The 20,106-nt window shown below is 38.1% G+C and overlaps 1 protein-coding gene across 1 annotated transcript in view; it reads right to left on the bottom strand.

Moving 5' to 3' along the window:
• LOC145498035 (dedicator of cytokinesis protein 1-like) overlaps positions 1-20,106 on the bottom strand; it is a 44,428-nt gene that overhangs the window by 9,710 nt on the left and 14,612 nt on the right. The window contains exons 18-46 of the mRNA XM_081477904.1: positions 19,564-19,617; positions 19,395-19,468; positions 18,454-18,552; positions 17,143-17,215; positions 16,590-16,693; positions 15,953-16,118; positions 15,733-15,830; positions 15,558-15,641; positions 14,729-14,829; positions 14,271-14,352; positions 13,221-13,273; positions 12,562-12,676; positions 11,677-11,747; positions 11,086-11,198; positions 10,432-10,559; positions 9,547-9,645; positions 8,649-8,842; positions 7,635-7,710; positions 7,453-7,553; positions 6,837-6,895; positions 6,208-6,279; positions 5,709-5,785; positions 4,993-5,081; positions 4,224-4,322; positions 3,467-3,524; positions 2,845-2,885; positions 1,393-1,483; positions 615-716; positions 64-153 (exon numbers count right to left, since the gene is read on the bottom strand). Coding sequence (XP_081334030.1) covers positions 64-153; positions 615-716; positions 1,393-1,483; positions 2,845-2,885; positions 3,467-3,524; positions 4,224-4,322; positions 4,993-5,081; positions 5,709-5,785; positions 6,208-6,279; positions 6,837-6,895; positions 7,453-7,553; positions 7,635-7,710; positions 8,649-8,842; positions 9,547-9,645; positions 10,432-10,559; positions 11,086-11,198; positions 11,677-11,747; positions 12,562-12,676; positions 13,221-13,273; positions 14,271-14,352; positions 14,729-14,829; positions 15,558-15,641; positions 15,733-15,830; positions 15,953-16,118; positions 16,590-16,693; positions 17,143-17,215; positions 18,454-18,552; positions 19,395-19,468; positions 19,564-19,617 — 2,663 coding nt within the window. The remainder of the gene's footprint in view (positions 1-63; positions 154-614; positions 717-1,392; positions 1,484-2,844; positions 2,886-3,466; positions 3,525-4,223; positions 4,323-4,992; positions 5,082-5,708; positions 5,786-6,207; positions 6,280-6,836; positions 6,896-7,452; positions 7,554-7,634; positions 7,711-8,648; positions 8,843-9,546; positions 9,646-10,431; positions 10,560-11,085; positions 11,199-11,676; positions 11,748-12,561; positions 12,677-13,220; positions 13,274-14,270; positions 14,353-14,728; positions 14,830-15,557; positions 15,642-15,732; positions 15,831-15,952; positions 16,119-16,589; positions 16,694-17,142; positions 17,216-18,453; positions 18,553-19,394; positions 19,469-19,563; positions 19,618-20,106) is intronic.

The raw sequence follows: 20,106 nt of genomic DNA on the forward strand, positions 1-20,106 counted from the left end.
ATTTGTTCTATTTGTTCTCACTATGAACACTTTATCATATATTAACACAGTTAAGGATTTTACCAGAATGTCGCCAAGTTTAACGTAATCATACAGCAGTGATTCGTACTGTTCTGTCAGCTCTTTACACAGCTCAATCGCCTTCTCCCACGTCTAAAGGACAAACGAACAAAAAAAATGTAAGCGAGGTCATAAAATTAGTCCAGTCCCTGAACTCTGTCTTCCTCCCTTTTTTCACTGAAAGAGGAAAATATCTAGTTAACCTACTCCCATCCCCCTTAAAATGTTGTGGAAAAAAACAATGCCTCTTATTGCTACCGGCTATGGGAGTTGGAGAGGGGGGGGGGGGAAGGAATCGTCTATCCTGCAAAATTGTCTGGGGAAGGGAAGGGGAATTTCTATTTTGTAGCAATTGTGACGAATGATCAGGTTGTCGTTGATAAAATAGGTGTCCCATGGAATTTTGGCCAGGGTTGCAGCATTTCACCCATAACTACATTAAAAGATGGTAGGTCATAATTTGATCACATGAAATCTACAAAAAGAGGGAAAATTAGGGAAAATTAGGAATGTAACGATGGAACATTGAAAGAAAGTAAAACAAAATCACTTACCTTTCCTTTATCTAGATAGTCAATAGCATCCAAATATAACTTTTCCTTGAGCTGGAAATCGTTCAGAGATTCTGGTGAATCTTCCAGAAGAGTCTCTGGCCACTGTTGAAAAGGAGAACAACGTTTAACTGGTAGGCTAAATTTCCGCCGCTGGCCTCGGGTCCGCTCGCAGGATCATTTCCCTAGCAGCGGCTGGTAATCGAGCCTACAGTGATAGACATCTCTCTTCTCTTGCAATGCGTGAAATACTTCCTTGGTACCACAAGCCGTTCTAATTAACAATTAGATTACGAGCTCGAGATTTCTATGAAATACTTACTAGCTCTGAACTGAAAGACTTAACTCTGCATTTGATAATGGCGACAAGATGACGCCAGCACGTCATGCTATAGCGTTTATTTTTCTTGTAAAATTTGAGGAACTAGAAATGGTAGCCATTATGCCAAGAACCTCTAGCCACTGCACTCTAATGGCTGATACTAGACGAGTAGCGCAGCCAATCAGATTGCAGCATATGCATTAGTATACTAGTAGAGCAGGAGCAGGGCTCGCAGAGATGCTTTGTAAGCTCCCTGAAGGGACTACCCTGAAATTTTTACCTTTAGATTTTTTTTTTACTTTTAAATAAAGGTGTCTATCTATCTAATGCAACTTACCAGCCTTAGCGAGGAGGATTCTTACATAAAGGTGGAAAAACAAGCTTACATAGTTTACCAGGGGTACTCTACTAAGAGTAATTTTAATAATTTTCAACACTGATCAGCAGAAGATTGATCACCTTGAGTAGTTCAGCGTGTTTCAGGGCTGTATAACCAGCTTCTGTGAAGTTCTCTGCAGCAACGTGAAGGTCGCAGAGTCTGTTGATACACCTGTATGCAAAACAGAGAAATTTGATTTCGAGAATTATCCCATATGTCTCACACCAAGATTTGTAGTACATAACGAAAACGAGGAAAGAGGCAAGGGTGACAAGACGAGATGAGGAAAAAAACGAAAAGCACAAACAACTATCGGAAAGGAACGTCGCGGCGACTGAAATTATACCTCGAACATGATTGATAGTTACTTTGGTTCACGCTTATATAACCAGCCGTCTTGACTATTGTAATGGTTTATTGTTTGGCTTACGAAAGGCGCAGATCGCTAAATTACAGCGTGTACAAAACGCAGCAGCAAGACTTATTCTTGGCGTCGGAAAGTTTTCTCACATTACACCGGCGCTTTATGAGCTGCACTGGCTGCCGGTTTCTTTGCGTATTGATTATAAGATTTTACTTTTGACTTTTAAATGTATTTATGGCCTTGCACCAACTTATTTTAGTGATCTCATTAGTATAAAATCGAATTCATCATATAATCTTACGTCTACTGGTAAGCTCTTATTGGACCATCCCAAGGGAAAGATGCTTCCAACATTGGGGGCCAGATTATTTTCAGCAGCAGCTCCGAAACTCTGGAATGGCCTACCTGAAGAGCTTTGTCAAGCAACATCACTTGACAGCTTTAAATCTCGACTTAAGACTTATCTTTTTAAGAAGTATTTTTATAATTTATAATTTTCCTTTATTTTTATGGTGATTGTAAAGCGCTATTGATGGAATATGTAAATATGCGCTATATCAATTGGTAAATTATTATTATTATAATTATTATTATTATTGCTGTTGTTGTTGTTGTTGTTGTTGTTATTTTTATTATTAAGCTTCGTGTTACGGTTTAAGGACATCTTGGCTAAAAAACATTTTTTTCCAAATTACTTCAGCGATTTGAAGTCGATAATTCTTTTCCTGTTTTGATTGCTGGGGTTTTACTTCTGCTAATTTAGGATCTCAAATTTCCCGCATGCCGCCATGTTTATCTGTGCAAAGCTTGATGGGAAATTTTGACCTCATTGCGCGGTAAAAAGGTAAAGTCTGCATACGAGCCAAGTGGCCCACCAGGCCGCGGTGGGACGTTTTTAAAATGCAGCATTCTATGAATCCACCTTCTGTGCACTCCATATTGAGATCTCGGACCACGCAGTGTTATAAAAACAGATGGTGGCCAGATTGCATCAGGAAATAAGCAAACGAAAACGAAAAAACAAAAAACAAAACAAACAAACAAACAAACAAACAAAAAAAACAACAAAACAAATCCTACTACAGCTAAACCCGGAAACACAATATGAAAAAGAAACTTTCTTGCTTGCTATCGGAAAAAAAAGCTATTTCAAGTATTTTTTACATACCTGATGTACATGTCTTCACGTCCGATTTTTTGGTAAAATTCCTGAAAGGGACAACACGACAAGGATAATGCATGACCACAAAAAATGCCTTGCCATTACATTTTAGAACACAGAGTTGCGACTGCAAAGTTCCGTAAATAAAGTCGTATTCGTGTTTTGGCGAATTAAGGACGTACGGGCCAAATCTTCGCATGTTCAGAGTTTCTTGACACTTTTGCTGTCGTTAGATAACGACCAGCTCATGACAGAAAAGCAAAAACGTCGAAGGGAGGTTTTGGAGGTAAAGCGTCTTACAGACCGTGCTTTCTGGAGGCTCTGGTTATGTAACATAATATCCCTTCCATTGCTTTCTACGAGAAGATAAGTAGAATAACGATCTCTGGATAAGGCTGGATGTGTTTCTGGGCTATTTAGTAATATATTTTTTTTAATTTCAATATATCATTCTTTCACTTAGATTAAGCTCTACAGGAGGATTGTGGTAAGCCATGCAGACTCAAATTAATACAGAAATTCGATAGCATTTGAGAAGAAAAAGCAAAATAATGAAAACTTCTCGTGTTCAGATTAAAATTCTTTCTTATTTTCAGAAAATGATAATAAAGTCCAGTTGTTTTGTTACCAGCAGAAGTACAAGGCAACTCATTTTCTGCTCTCTGTCATCTTCAGCAGATATTCTCCTGTAGAAAAATATGTATCAATTAACACGACCAAACTATAATTGCTCCCAACAGCGTTATCAAGTTCTAAAGCAAGTAAGTGACAAGAAAAAGAAAAAAAAAACATCATATAGTGTGGGACGGTAAACTCTGAATGCTCTAGAAAATTTCAATTCCATCGAGGACAGCCATTTTCCAATTTCCCGCCAATCAATTGTCAGTCATAGTAACAGAGCCAACCACAGACCGCCAGACATTTCAACTTTCCAGAGTACATAATTGCGAAAACCGCTGCGACCTGGAATCTACATCAGTAAAGTTGGAGCCGGCCAATGTGAACTCGGTTATTTCAAATAGCCCTTTTTCGACTGGGCGGCTTGTTGCCCCATTTCAGACCATGTGATGATACTCTTGAGAATTCTTCCTTTCAAATTTTCAAATAGTCGCGTGCATATGAATAAATAATTTTTAGAAGGATAAAAGAACAAATCTCTAGAGAACATCACGTGGTCTGTAGTGGGAAAACAAACCGCCCAAGCGAAAAAGGTCTATTCCCCGTTATTTCGAACTCAAACCAATTTTTCTTGGATTTGCCTTTTAGTTAGTTACTATCGGCTATACTAGCGAACTCCCGCTATGCAGAACTATTTTTCGTTTCCCCTGAGAGTTAGCGGGGTTCAACTGTATTTAACTCATACTGACTAAACCACGAGGCCATACCTGTACTCAAGTAGCAACTCCAGCAGGTCTGTTACACGACTTACGAACGCTAAACCTTCTTCAGGAACGAGAAGTCCTTCCTTGAACTTTTCCGTTAGACTGCGAGAAGAACGAAGATATAGAAACGAAACAATTCATGTTAATAATTTATCTAAAACTATGACTATGACATCAGGTTAGAAGAGTGGACACTAAACATGACGGTCGTGCCATGAATAATTCATCATGTTGAAACAAAAGAAATCATAATCGTGACAGTGCTTGGAAATGTGTCCTAAATTAGCATACGTTCTTGTTAATTCATTCTTCCGTTTTCTGGTTAGGTTCAGTTTCGATTTAGGAGGTATTTCAAAACACACGGAACAGTGTTTGACTACAATTCCAAACACCTTTGAGTTCGCAAAAATATGCTTCCCACAATCTGTTGGAAATGTAATAGAACTCTTTCTCTCGTGTTTGAAATATTACTAATTATGTAGTGAAATATCTGTTTTTCGCAGTATCCATCTGACAGTGATGTGCTCTTTTATGAAGCCAAGCAAAGATCCTTGTGAAAAAACACGACATGTCGATTGACCGATTCACTTTAAACTAATCTGGAATTCGCGCGAGAACTTGCGAGCACGGCTACGGTTATCACGATATGCTCTCAACAGAAATATGCTAACTTGCCCAGAATTCGATGCAGCAGTTTGAAAACGATGAAACAGGTTGGCCGTTTCGGTTGAAACAGTGGGTTTAAATGAGACTTGACGTGGGAATGTCTTACATTTGCTTGAAGAGTTTCTTGTACTCCTTGTCTCCTTTCTTGTCCACACTCACCAGCCGGTCAAGTTCATTCACTATTTTGGCTTCCACCTGATCACGGTGACCGAGAAAACAAAACGAAACGCTCTCATGAGAGGTCATAACAACGACAACGCTGCATTTATTTTAAGAGCTCCTTTCCCCAACAAATTTAGAATAAGCAGAATTCTACCTGTATTACACAATAATGTATATGTTAACTAGTATCTGGATTTATGAAAACCGTGTCATCTCCAAAGTAGAAGATATAAAAATTAAAAGCCATGCCAGTAATTCTTTTCCGTCGCCCTCTTTGTCACGTTTTTTGTCGTGATTTTTGGGCCTTAAGGAGTCTTAAAATGCGAGCGTGTAGCTCATTTAGTGCAAAACAGCGCACGTTTCTTTGACCACGTTTTTGTAAATCCACTCATGATATCTACGATATCTTGTGTTATATAATTCACCGAGCTTTTGTTTAAAAATGTTCCATAAGGATTATCTAACTAACGATGAAACCTAGGAAACTGAAAGACATTTTCTTTGCTTCAATATCACGATAATATAATTTCAATTTCCAACCCCGTTTGTCGACGAAGTGGCGATTGACTGCCTCATGTATGCATGTATACCCGCGTTTAAACGGAACATATAAGCGGTTTTCGCGCGAGTACAAAGTCAGAGTAAACATAATGTACATACCATGGTAGCCACGCCTTTCGTCCTCAGCTCACATTCCACCATGTCATAGAAAACTGGTAACGTAGCTCTGCGCAATTCTGTAGAACACAACATGAACAACGACTGTGAGATGAACTGTGAAATGAAATCAGGAAACAAACTAAAAGGAAGTATTTTCATAAAATAAAATAATAATTAAAACAGTTAAAAACTTCAAGAAACGGGGAAATGTAATAATTTAGAAGACTTCCTGTTACCCTCAATTTTGTTCATACGAAGTCCGTTCGGTTGAACTGATAAATTGTCGTTTTTGAAACACTCTTCTTCCTAGACCCGTCCAATTTAGCACCAAGACGACAAATGAAAGAGTAAGAAAGGAAGCACATGAAGGATGACGGGAAGTTAGCAAATGTGTCCCATCATGCTCTTCCTACCACCGATCTTGCTTCCATCACCAGTTGACTTGATGCACACACAAAAATAAATCGCTAATGTGAAACAGGAAAAAAGCTTATATCACCTGTTTCCGGTACAAGAGTCATTTCCAGGAAAGGACAAACCAACGTAAGAATGAAATGGCTCTGAGAGGAACCTGTTGGTCAAAAAGGATAAACAAAAGAAGATTAATAAGTGAGACACCAAGGAAAACACACAGGAAATGCTACATCTTCTATTGACAAACCGCAATTTTCCGTTTAGCCTATTAGCGATCAGCACCTACACGCGTCCGTTTCCCGCCAGAAAGACGTGGTTACCAACTTGTTTTAGCGTTACTTCTCCTGCACCCGAAAATCTAACCTCTTTGCAACGTTTAAAATTTAGGATTCATTTCTTTCATTTTTGTAGTTCACGGAATACTTTACGGAAGTAAAGAAAAGAGAAACACCGAAAGATCTAAACTAAAATTACAACTCATTCTTTCCCTAACACATATGCAAGTCCAGGTTATTACGTCAAAATACACGCTCATGTCAAAACACGACTGATACAACGTAGAGAACAGTATCTTTCCTAATGGAGCGCTCTCATTCGGATGTTTTGTATACAGCATTGACCTAAACACAAGTTTGCACATTATTACAGTACAAAGCGGTTTTTTTTTATTTTTTTCTCAGAGAGAAATCTCTCAGGATAACGATCAAGACTTACCAAGACTCTGCCACATGTGAACAATCTCAAAACCCATGACTTGTCTCATGTCACCATATCTACAGAAACAAAAACAAATATATCAAATTTATATCAACTGGTGTCTAGTAATGTTGTATGCAATATCCTAGGTACGCCTCCAAGCGCACAAATAAGTTAGCTGCTTCAAGTTTTGTAGAACCTGGGTAAGATTAATGCAATGCGATCAAGAGACAAAATTTCTTTCAGTTGAATTCAGGTGCCCAATTCAACAAGGCAACTAACAGACACAAGTTTCAAAATTTCCAGTCTTTAATCAAAATTCCTAAGATGGCATTTTCACGCTGGAAATCCTAACTTCTATGCACAGCCGATCAAAACTCGTTATTTCTTTTAGTACTGGTCACCACTTCTGTTACGCAGCAGCTTTCGAACACTTCTTAACTGACGCCATGTCTATCGTTTTCTCTTTTATTTGAAAAGTGAATGGTATGAAAATTTAGTAACGCGGTTCTACATGCCGTTGACTACAGCTCTGCTACCTGGCGATCATTTATTTTCTTCGTGCGCTGGTCCTAATTCCCGTGGGCTGTTTACTGGGTGAGGGTAGCATTCGTCAAGTACTTCATGTAATTACCTGTCAATGATCTTGTTCTTCTTCACTTCAGTAAAGTTCTCCAGTTGAAGGTGAGATTGAGTCAGAAATGACACTGACAAGTTAAAGTAGTTGTTCCACAACTGGAAAAAGCAAGACTTACAATCAGCACGTTAAAACAAAATCAATTTAATACATACTCATTACAAGCAAAGACATCTCACCTGATAGTCGAAGTTTTCTCCAGAAAAATTATCCAAAAGAGCTTGTGAAAAATTCTGAATGGCCCTGAGAATCACGCTGGAAAAGAAGGAAACATTGACAGGTTACTGTGAGTTTAAAATGAAAAGGCACAATGGGCAACGTTTGTGACATGTTTGAAGTTTGTCCTTGAATTACACAAGATATTCAGATGATATTGCCCAAGCAGTCTGAGAGTTGTCACGCACATTTTTCGTCATTAACTTAAGTCACAGTACATAGCAACGCCTCAGATACAAAACCGCACCCTCCATCATTGAGTTACCGACACTTGTTTCCAAGGAACTTTACACCAAAGCGCGCGCTCTGATCCTATCTAATTCCTATTAAGCCATCATGAACGAAATCTCTATGTACGCACGGCCGTGCGTATCTAAGATGACGTGTGCAGTTTCAATTTAGCTGCAAAATTTCCGTCGAGTTTGGTGCAAGTTCCTTTTGTTTAAGCAATGTGAAGATTATTCTGAACAATCCAAACTCTACTTCGAGCCTTTGACTTAATTTTGCCAAGCTAAGATGCTTACTTAAAGGTGGGTATTTTGACTTTGTTCGTCTACATTTTCATTATAATTAATTCGAAGAAGCGAATTTTTCATTGCCAATTTTAGAAACCAGGTTAAGCGTTTTCGTTCAACCGTTGATCAACTTATTGTGGCGTGTTAGGATGCTAATGATCTTTGTTTTCCTTTGCCGTGCATTGTGAGAACTTTGTAGTCAATCACAAATAAAACATGTTTTAGCTCCCAAGTTGTTGTCGCCATCTTACAAAAGAATTGGTTCATGCTTTTGGCTGTGCGTATATCGAGTTATGGAACACTTGGGAAGTTTGGAGAGCACTCAAGAAGCCAGAGTTGCTCTCGGCTGTCGCCTCGAGCAACTCTTACGCTTCTTTTGTGCTCTCCAAACTTCACGCGTGGATCCATAACTCGATATACGCACGCTAAGCATGAACCAACTCTTAAGTAGTAATTGCCCACCTGTTTCCTAAGACGATTATGACGATCCAGTCTCTGAGGAAGATTCCACGCTTGACTATCTCAGTGAATACCACAAACACATTGACCAGGAAATCCTTGAGCTCCTTGTTGTTGCTGAACTCCTTCAGATATCGCTGGTAATGCTCCTCTTTCATGATCCACAGTAAATTTGTCAACACTGCCAGAAAATGCCTCTGAAAAATTGGATGCAATGAGGTGTAAAAACCCAAAATAAAAGCACTGTCAAATCAAGCATGTTGCTGGATCTGACAGGGAGGGGAATGAGAAAATGATTATGGGAATGAATAAACGTGACAACAATAGAGAGGGACAAAACACTTGCTAGATATCCACCTGTTTGCGTGTTGACTTAGCCTGTTTTGCCACAGTGCGTAGGCGTGTAAGATCTTTACATTAAATTGTCGTTGTTAGAGCCTAGAGCGAATAGGTTTAATCTGTTTGAGAAACGTCGCTCCAGATTGTAGGCCCTGTTTGCTGTCAGCTCATGAATTCATACGCTCATCACCTGTGTTCAATGCAAGTGAACATATTATTCTACTGAAATAGTCAAGCGACTTGCTCGTATTACCACCCGTGTTGCAGAGCTTTGCAAGAAGTTCAAACAGGCTGCGGAGTAGACATCTTTTTGCAACATGTCCAAACATGTTGCCGCGACTAGGTACAGAGGTGGTAATACGCGAAATAATGCTTTTCAATTTGCAATACAACAATGTTGCAAGATAAGTAGAAAGAAAATGTTGCCCTATCACACGGCCTTAAACCGCTTACCAATCTGCTTGGAGCAGATGAGTGGTACGTTCTATTTATAATCACATACAGATGTAAACAGACAACAAAGCATTGCAGCAGTGCATCATTTATTGACAAGACCACTTACCGCCAGTTCACTTGTCCTGTCCACCGTCATTACTGTTTGAAACACAGGCTGCAGCAGGGTTCTTACAACGAGATACACATCCTCTTCAATTGGACCCTTCTACATGAGTAGAAAACATTTTTGTAAGTTATGGAAAGTTCCTACGATAAACAAAGAACTCACAAGGAGCAACAAAGCCTGATAAAAATGTCAGTGAGCCATTCGACTTTAAAGCGGTTTTTAGTGTGTGTGACATCTTGACCTTTCATATTATCTAAGAAATAATAATAATAATAATAATAATAATAATAATAATAATAATAATAATGTATATAAAAAGACATGTTCCTTGTTTCTATTAAGTTGAAAAAGCACAAGTGGAACTTGGGATAACATGGGGCGCTTTCCATTAAACCAAAATTCTGGAATTTTTGGAAACGCTGGCAAATGGTACAAAACTTTCCAGGGAAAGTTTATAGAAAATCCGAAAATTGTAAAATTTCCGAAATATGTACCATTCGAAGATTTCAAAAATCCCGGGAACAAAATCAAATGAAACAGAAATTTCCGATTATAAATTTTCCAAAATTTCGGTATACCTCACGAGGTTATCCTTGTTTCAGGAAATTCAGGAAAAAAATGTCCCATTTCCCTTCCCCCACCCCCACTGGAAAGTTTTGGACGAATGAAAAACGCCCACCAAATGGTTAAGAGCTAGTCTCTAGTTGCTAGTCGTAAACTAGGGTTTCTCTTGCCTCACGGCTTTAACTCGATAAAAATACAGTGATTTCTATAAGTAATTTTAGAATAACGGCAAAAAGAAACACAGTAATTGTTTTCATTTGTTTAATACCAAATATTAAATACATTGACGTGTGGCATGCCCAATGGCTGTTATATACTTACTGCAGTTCCGTGGTGCAAAGCTGTGAGAATTGATCCCAGTATCTCTGCACATGTCCTCATGTCTTGTTTTTGTATCAAGTGTTGTTGAATGATAGTCACCAGGACTGGCATAAGGGTTTGTCTTGATTCTTTGCAGGAATAAAGTCAAATGAATAGACCAATTTCGACATATCAAAATTCAGCCTAAAACAATAAACCTCAGCACGAGGTTCCGGGGAATAAATACAGAGTTTGTGGGGTTTATTCCCGGGAGCCTTGTGCTGAGGTTTATTGTTTTAAGCTGAATTATAATATATCGAAATTGGTCTATTTATGTACAACTTGATTGCAACACAACGTCACCAGGACTTGTTCAAAGCGGACTTTTTTTATGAGAGCACCACCCTTTTGAAAATGGTATAAGCCATGAAATCTATAAACTTCCACAACTTGATATCACGCTCCATATCAAAATTGAACAGTGTACAATGTCATTTTCAGAGTAAACTTAAAGAAAGTCATGTGCTGTCCAGGCACAACATACCTATACAGCTTACTGTGACAGGAGAGACCCCTTGCCCAGGAGTTGGGGTAGGATTGGGGTTGTAACATGGTGGAACAAAATGATAGCACAGATACAAGTGGAACTGCCAGAGTCTCTATAGGAATAATTACCTTTGTGTACAAAGAGTTCACTCTTTACAGTGGCATCAATAAACTGTAGTTTACTACTGGTGAGGGCCTTTTGGTCCTTTACAACGCTGAGAAGGAATTGCTTAGCAATCATACTACAAGCAAAAGAGAGAAACAATACATTAAACTAATGGCTGACAAAGCAATAATGTTCCGCGTTGCTTAATCTGCATCCAAAAACCGAATAGCAAGGTATAGTAGTGCTGTACTCCGATACTGTTACATTTCTGTTTCTTTGGGTTAAAAAAGTTAATCACGATAAAGATGTTCCACTTTATCATATTTCCTGATTTTGCAATACTGAAACACAACCATGTAATTTCAAACCCACTCAAACTAATACAGAGACATTCTTGAGCGATGCAATGTCCGTTAGCGCGGATACCTAGTTATATGATTACAATGTACCTCGTCAAAACTATGGTGAATGCGAGAGGAATTGGTTGAAAATTAACAAGACCATTAACCTTCACAAATTTCCAATTCAATTCCTAACAGTTTGAATATGGCTAGGGGACAAAAGCTGATTGATGCAGTCTGCAAACATTTGCAACACAATGGTAAATAACATACCTCAGTTCCTCGATGCTAAAAACTTTTAAAGCGTCTTGGTAAATTCCAACAAAATGTTGCATTGCTAAAGACTGTTCAACATCAAGACAAATGAAGATAAAATGGAAATTAGTTGCCGAGATGGCAACATTTTTTCATGTCATATCAAGTACTTGAAAGACTATATCGTGCAATCTCTGTTATCGTGTGTCTGAACTCGCTCAAACAAGTAGATCTACTTAGCTTTGTAAACTTAGAAAACAAACGAAACGTTAGTTTACTAGGGTTCTCTTAAAATCTTCCGTAAAGTGGTTTGCACTTGACTGTCGAAAGTCATTCGCATTTTCTTCGATTTTGTATCATAACGCTACGCCATTGGCTTAAAAGTCTGGCGCCACTTTGTCATCCAATCAGAAGTAAAACCAAAACCAATCCTGACGTGCTCGCACACGTTTTCCCGCGGTTTGCGTCAGTTACATGTATTTGCTTGCATTTTTCATTGATTGGTTCAATGAGTTGTCTGCGTCCTTTGCGATTGGCTAAAGTGATAACTTTGGTTTTGATTTTACGAAATTCAATTGAAACTGCTCTATGAGCAAAACTTGTTATCTAAAATACAAAATACAAAACTGCAACACATAGGGACAGATAGCGAGGCAGGCGGAGCATCTGGACCACTGGCTGCCCTTCTAAGAGCTAGGCCGGAACATGGTGAAAGTTCGTTTTTCTCAATCCTTCTCAATCTTATTGAATCTTGACCATCCTACTTTCTGAGTGCTTTCCTACCTGAGTAGAATATATTTTTGATACGTCCTTTGATTTCGAAAGATTTTGCACGAGGCCAAAAATGAGTTAATGCATAGTGAAAGAGCCGCAAAAGAATTAGAGCACAATGTAAGCACCAACCTGTACAGTAACATCAGCTATACGTGAAGACATCAATTCATTAAGATCAGTAAACACCGAGCTCAGGTCCTGCCTGAATTGCTCGTAACTTGCTGCATCTCGTCCCCGATGCATGCTGAAGAAAACAAGCAGGCGACCGTAGTCAAACTCCAAGTAAATATACCTAACGACTAGATGATACACAACAAAATATCTGAAAAGAGGGTTGCCGTTCCTTTCTCCCGAAAACTAAACTGTTTTCGGTGAGCGGTCTGAAGAGCAAAACAGAGGATACCAATGAAAACAAGACAATAATTCTGTCACGGTATTATTCTCCTTCAGAGCTTGATGCGCAAAAGTCAATACAAAGATTATAAATCACAATCAAACGTGTAAGGATCAGAACGCTTTCATTCCGTTTTAATGACTTCTTGCATGGACTCTAAAAGGTTACTGACTCCATAGTCCATCGCTAAGGGTAAACCAGTCTTACATGTAAGACTTCTTGAGGTTTCCTTTCTCGACCTGAACGCATGGGAATGTAAAATTAAGTATACTGAGCGGGGGAGGGGAGGGTAGAGATCAATGAGCAATCAGTTGTTTACTTACTGATTGGCTGTGAAGTTTAGCGAGTGGAATTCATATTGATACATTCACAGGTAATGGAATAAACAATTTACCTGATCAACAGCATTCTTGACTGAATAATAAATTTAAAAAGATATTCTAAGGCCTGAAAAAATAACAAGAACATGAGTGAAAATAGGACGAAATAAATAGGCCGTATTCGTATTCTCGGTATTGGACTGGAACTAGCTTGCAATAGAGGCTCATGCTGGGAATATCATTAAAAAGAGATTTATGCCATTTACAGTTTAAGGTCATTCCACTGAAATAGAGTCTGCACTGAGATTTTTGTGAAACTTTGCCTATTGATTGTTTATATGATAGGAACTCAAATTTTGAAATAAAAATGAGGGGTCCCCATGTTCGTTTAGGAGCAACAGCACCTTGTTTATAGCCATATAGATCCTTATAAGCACCATGATTGTAGTCACGATTGCTTGCTAAATTCACGTTTCTGACGATTGTTTTTTGTTCTACACGGAGAATTGGTCCATATTTATTTTACACAGAGAAATGTATTACTCAATTCAAAACAACAGCAAAAAAATGATGGGACACCATACTCGTTTGCGAGAAAATGACGATTTACCTCTATGGCGAGGACCAGCCGTAAAGAAAAAGCCGCCATTTTTCAATGCGTGCGCGCTAATCACGCGTTAAATTATGCGCAGCAGGGATGCGCAGTGCAATACTGGGGAATGACTCCCCGCATGAGCCTCAGACAGTTGTAAGCTGGTTCCAAGAATATCAACATGGTCTATTGCAAAATAATAAATATTATCTACTTATAAGTTATAGTTATAGGGGACATAAAATCGCAATTATTTTTCGTCAAATCAAGTACTGCTTTCCATGGATAATCGGTAGAAACAAACATTTTGTGATTCTTATTATTCAAGCACAAAATTGTAGTAGCACTTTTGAGCTCTCTTATAGATACAAAGAAATCCCTATAACAAAAAGCAGTGTTGTTCCGCGTTCTAGATCTGAGAGAAGGCACTATGACCTCCACAAATCGTTAATTTCATCGAATGCATTGAGAAATAACTAGTGTGATTAAAACATTTCTACGTTTACAAGACAACAATGATTCAAGCATTTACCGTCATGACATTTTTGAGTTTTTCAATCTTGTCATTTTCTCCAGTATAAATCAAGGCTTGTTTCAAACAGCTAATTAATTTCCTACAGGGTGGGAAAAAGAAAGAAAATACAAATTTAGTAAGTCAGGTAATTAGATTACACCGTTTGTCGTTTGTCCTGATTAGAAAGTCATTTACTGCAAGTATTTTCAATATTTATCTACCTTTAAGTCCAAAAGCTAGTGCAGAATACATGTACGTGATCCAGGCAATATAAATTCGCATATCCCAAATAATTTATACGTCAATTTCTTTCTAAAAGTGAGTATCTGTATCAAACGATGAAAACGTTACAGATGATTTCTTCTTCTCAAATAATTTGCAAAGCACAACGCTTTTTCTAGTTTTTTTTAATTTTTATTTTAAGCAAATGCTAACAAACAGTCGTCACAGATAAATCATTGTTATGTTGAACATACTTGTGAGCCAAGGCTGCGCTGAAATGCTTTTCAATGTACGTCGTCAATACATCTTGAAAGTGTTGATACTTCTCATCGGAAAGGATGCAAATGATAAACACCTGTAAAAAAGAAGGTAGGTTGTAACAGTTTAAAATCGTCACCTCTTAGCTCTACAACTGTTATTTCTTGATGATCCTTGGACTGATCGCCCTCAATCACTCGGCACTGCATTAAAAATATCCACCACCCCCACATACATGTAAATTTGGATAAACAGTTAAATTTTGTGAGAAAATGATTTTTGTCACTGACACAGCCATAGTTGGTCACCAACCTCTTCTTCACTTTCGGTGGGTGTATGGTCGCCACTGATATTTCACCCTTTTAAAGAGTCATGGAGCTACGCTACGGTTTGCGCATCTTGAAAAGTTTAGTTTAAATTTTTCAAGTTCGTCGTTTGTAATCCGTGTTAATCTTTCCCATCCTTAACCATCCTTGTTTTTCTATGGTTTAGTATTATCTCTTTGGTGTTTTTCTATCTTAGTAAACTATTATTTTCAGGTTTCCTTTACTTAAAAGTAATTTTGGACAGGACTAAAATAACTCGAAACACCGTGAGGACCATTTCCAAGGTCAGCTTTCAAAAATCTTAACTTTCATTTTGGTTAAAACAAACAAAAGTACCGAAAATATAATATAAAAATTCAGGATTGCACGGGACTTCAGGGACTCGAACCCATGACCTCTGCGATACCGGTGCAGTGCTCTATCAACTGAGCTATCATGCTAACAGGGAACTGGTCCCTCGGCGAGTTCGTAAATTATTAAAGTCAATGTATCTACTAACCAAAGCTTGAAACACCAGGTTACCGTACTGCTCTGCACCTTCATTCAGAATAGCAAACAGAGCATCGAAAATGTCCTGAAGGAACTGTAAAAAATACCAAACATAATTATAGGTTTGTTCTGTTTTTAGGAATAGCCAAAACCTCCTTTGCACAATCAATTATGAACTCACTCACCTTTACAATTTCCTCTCCGTCAATTTTTAGCAAAGACGTTAACACAGACGGGATTTGACGCTTCTGCGATCTCCATCTTAACAGGCCAACAAGGTCAACTATAAAAACATTTAGGAGCAGTAAAGAAACATTTTGAGCATACATCAAATTGTTTGGAAAGTCAGGAGACATTTTCTCAAAAAGAGTTCGCCATATAAAATTAAATCGGAAGAGTTCTCACCATTTTGAGTCAGCTTCGTGGAACACACTATAGTCTTGATGTAGAAGGTATCTTTAGAGTTGCGTACCAGTCTATCTGAGCTGGAGTTGACATGATTTGCCATTTGGGACAGTCTTGATGGCATATGAAGATATGTCAGTGAGTCATAGAAACACTTCTCGTCGTACTGTGCAAAAAAAAAAAAATCAAACAAACAAACAAAAAATTACAGTTAACACCCATGTATAAGGACCTATAAGAACCTACAGAGAGAAATTTGGACATTAGATATCTATCATATAAGGACGCATTCAGTCTGAAATTTGAAACAGGTTCACGTTTGTGAGATCAGCCCTTAAGCAGGGCTGCAAATAACAGTCGCTCATCGGACATTGGCCGACCAAAATTTGCTCATGTCTGTCGAAATCCTACCTGTGGTCAAACAAGATGTTCGGAAAATTTTTTTTACCGTAAATAACCTTACGGTAAGCATGAATAAAAATCTACCTTGAGTAAATCTTACTTTTTTTGGTGATGTCTGAGTGCAATTTGTTTTGTCTGACCAAGATGGTGTCTTAGTAAGACATATGTCCTTTCAAGAGAAAAAATTACTTGCAGCCCTGCTTAAGTCAATTCAAAAAACTGGGACAGACTTTACCTTGTACACACACAGGTCATGTGTGTCATCAGGCACTGTTGTACCATCAGCTCTCATGAGACTCACAAATGAAAAACCAAACGTCTTGTCGGCTTTTTCTTTTTCTAAATATATGAGCAAATAACAAAATAGAAAAAAAAAATATTCTACCGTGTCGCAGTTGTTTGGATACAATCTAACTTTCATGGCTATTAATCAGTTAATAGTTTAAAAATACACTCAAAAACAAATAAAAAACAAACATGTATTGAAAGAGAACCCTTAACAGGAACCAATTCCCTAAATGTAGGGCTACCCGCACATAATGTAACGTTGCTTTGACAATGGACGTTCTAAGGCAAATAGAATAATTCTATAATTGTTGTTTTTCTGTAAATAGTGAGCAATAATAAAAAAAACTGAAACTGAAACTATTATTAACGCGAAAGCACGGAGACAACATCACGTGATGTATCATCTTAATACTTTAACAAATTGACAAAGTTTAATACGTATTATAATAGACAAAGCACAAGCTAACATGACAATAAATTACCAAATAATGCTGTTTTACCTTCAAACTTTGACAAGTGTCGAAAGCCAAATCTCAAGTGGGAACCCAGGAACTTGTCAAAGGGAAGCTGTATCTGATAGTCCAGAGGAAAAAAAACGTTTACCTCAATACTTAAGGGCCCATTAACCGATCTTTTCGAGCCGTTGCTAAGGAAAATTTATTCTCATATAACCTCATCATTTTTAGTTGGTTCCGAGTTATTTCATGTGTTTTAACTTTTTCATGATTAGTAACACTAGTGATGACGTCATCAGGCCACGCCCATGGTCATGTGACTAATACTGAAAAAACGCAAAGGCTCTCAGGCAAATTACTTTATCGGGATTTTTTTCATTGATTTAATATTTTAATTTAAATCCTCATTTCGCTATGCATAGATTTTGTTTCATTTCCAAAAGGTCAGATTTTGAGAGAATTTCAAAATATTAAAAAATTCGTAATTTGCTGAAAAAAGCATGATTTTGAAAAGGAATGCATAGCTATCTTTCCAACGTTGGCTTTGATCGAAATCCGGCGAAAAAGGCTAGATTGAATGAAAAACCGCCTTTCCTTTAGCATTTAAAGAAACCGGAAGTGCGCCCGATATATATTGGAAGTTACCCCTATCAGCGCGCTTGCAATTTACACTACCAGCGCACTTCGGTAAGATCAAAGAAAGCCGCATATGGTTAGTTTTTCTCTTTCTATTGCTCTTGTTTTTCTGTCTTTCTCTTATTTTGTGTTTGCTTGTGCTTTTTTTACTTTGCATTTTGTAAAAAAAAAAAAAAAAAAAAAAAAAAAGAAAGACATCTAAAATGTAAGCGAACTTGCAAGTTATTGAGTTGTTTTTATTTTCCGCGCTCAGGCTGAAGTAAGTAACCGGAAGTGAAATTTCACCTCCTTAGCAACGCGCGCGAGCGCGCGCATAAATCGGTTAATGGGCCCTTAAGCCTGCTTTCCTATCGTCAATATGAGCAGAACGTCAAAATAATTGAAATTATAGTTAAGCCTCCTCTAATTAGGCCCTGGCCCCACTAATAAGTTTTTAAAAGTATCCGTTTTCGACTAAACCAAAACGAAATAAAATATTTTCGCTAACACTGGTTGTTTCGTCATCATTTGAAAATGCATACTTTCCGATGCGTTTTCGCCTGTCGTCCACACTAAAACGCCCGAAAACGTTAAGGAAGCAACAGTATATGACGCTTCAGTTTTTTGTCTCCGTTTTCAAACGCAATTGGGACTTGCGCACCACTCGTGGGAGGCTCATCTATATTTTTAACAAACTGATGTCAAAACACCAGCAAAATGACAATCTGCTCAGAACTATACCTTAATGGTCTCACTCCATTTTGGGCTGCTGTTGTGGTAGAAGATGATTGATTGGTATTCCGTTAAACTGGGACCACCTGCTCCAAGGAAAACACAGTCCTGAAAAACAGAAATAGCAAAGTACAGAAGTCCAACCCCATGTACATGATGAGAATCCCAGGCACAGATAAAGTGGTTAGTAGAATTCTGATAAAGACATGGAGGCCATCAAATGCTTGCTGGATTCAATGGTTGTAGAAACTGAAACCTTACAAATTCATTGGACGATCCCTCAAAATGCCATCTGATATAATTGACTGAATCCAAGGGATTCCTGGAAGGAGCATTGCATTACAGAGCATGTTTGTCATCATACTTTCATAGAATTGAATGCTGTTTCCTGCAATACCTTGGTTGTACAAAGAACAGGAGGTTCTAGGGCAACCTCATTCCTAGGGTCTCACTTTTTTCCACACACTGGAGTGTGAGAGAGTTGTTCTGGAAATGGGAAGAAGAACGACCCTGGAAATGGATTGGTTCTAGACCACAGTTTTAAGCCAGTAACGTTCTACTGCAAGGGCAGAACACAGTTTGGTATAAATTATTTATACGTCTGGAATAAACTTAGCCTCTTGGAATTTCTACCAAAACAAAAAGCACAATTAATAGAGTGTAAATCCTAGTTGCTCACATCCAATTAATACAAATCCAGAATTTGAAAGTCAGCTTTGAGGGTCGAGACCTTGATTTTGTCACGTTCGCCAGGGAAACAAGAGTTCTTTAACACTCAAAGTGAAAACTGTTGTAAGGGCCACAAAATAATAAGAAAATCAATCACTACAGTAAGGTTAACAATAATAATATTGACACCTGACAGAACTACAATCAATGTCGATGGTAATCCTACTTTGGTTCAGTACAGTGCTTGAGCACTAGAGATCTTCAACAGCGTCACGTGTTACCTTAATAACTTTGCCTTTAGGTCCAATGACACACATGGAAACTTCAACATTTTTTGATGTTGTTTTCCCTGCTCCTGATAAAAAGATATGGTTGCAGTCAGTAATTAACCAATTATATGGGTCTAGAGTGCATATCTTGATAAGTGCCAAAGACCTAAGATGTCATTACCTTTTTCAAATTCTCCTTTTTCCAAAGTGACGTACAAGTCATTCCTAATGTCACCTGCAAAAGGTTTTAAATACATTGGATTTCATTAATGTACATAGTACTACAGTTATTATGCATTTGTGTACGCACATGATCACTATTAATACCATTAGGATGCACAGATTTGCAAAAAAAAACAAAAACAAAAACAAAAACAAAACAACTGTCGCTACTGTCCTCGTATCCTGCTTTACCATACCCAAATTCGCAATTAGCCAGTCAGAAGCTGTGTCTACTGCCCTGATACCTGCGATATCAAGTCACTGACCTGATATGACACTTGGTTGAATTTGGGTGTGGTAAATGCCTAATCGTAACTTTTTGGTATGCTTCAGCAGCATATCAGGCTTGTTTGCTCTCGTGATGGGTATTTTGGTGAGACTATGTCCCACCAAAATATGAACCATGGCTTGACCAAACTCACCTGATAAGCCACTGAAACATACAAAAACGTTACCATTAGGTTTAAATATCAAGTCACTGACCTGATAAGGCTGGATTCAA

The sequence above is a fragment of the Orbicella franksi genome, chromosome 9 (assembly GCF_964199315.1).
Source record: "Orbicella franksi chromosome 9, jaOrbFran1.1, whole genome shotgun sequence".
Lineage (NCBI taxonomy): Eukaryota > Metazoa > Cnidaria > Anthozoa > Scleractinia > Merulinidae > Orbicella > Orbicella franksi.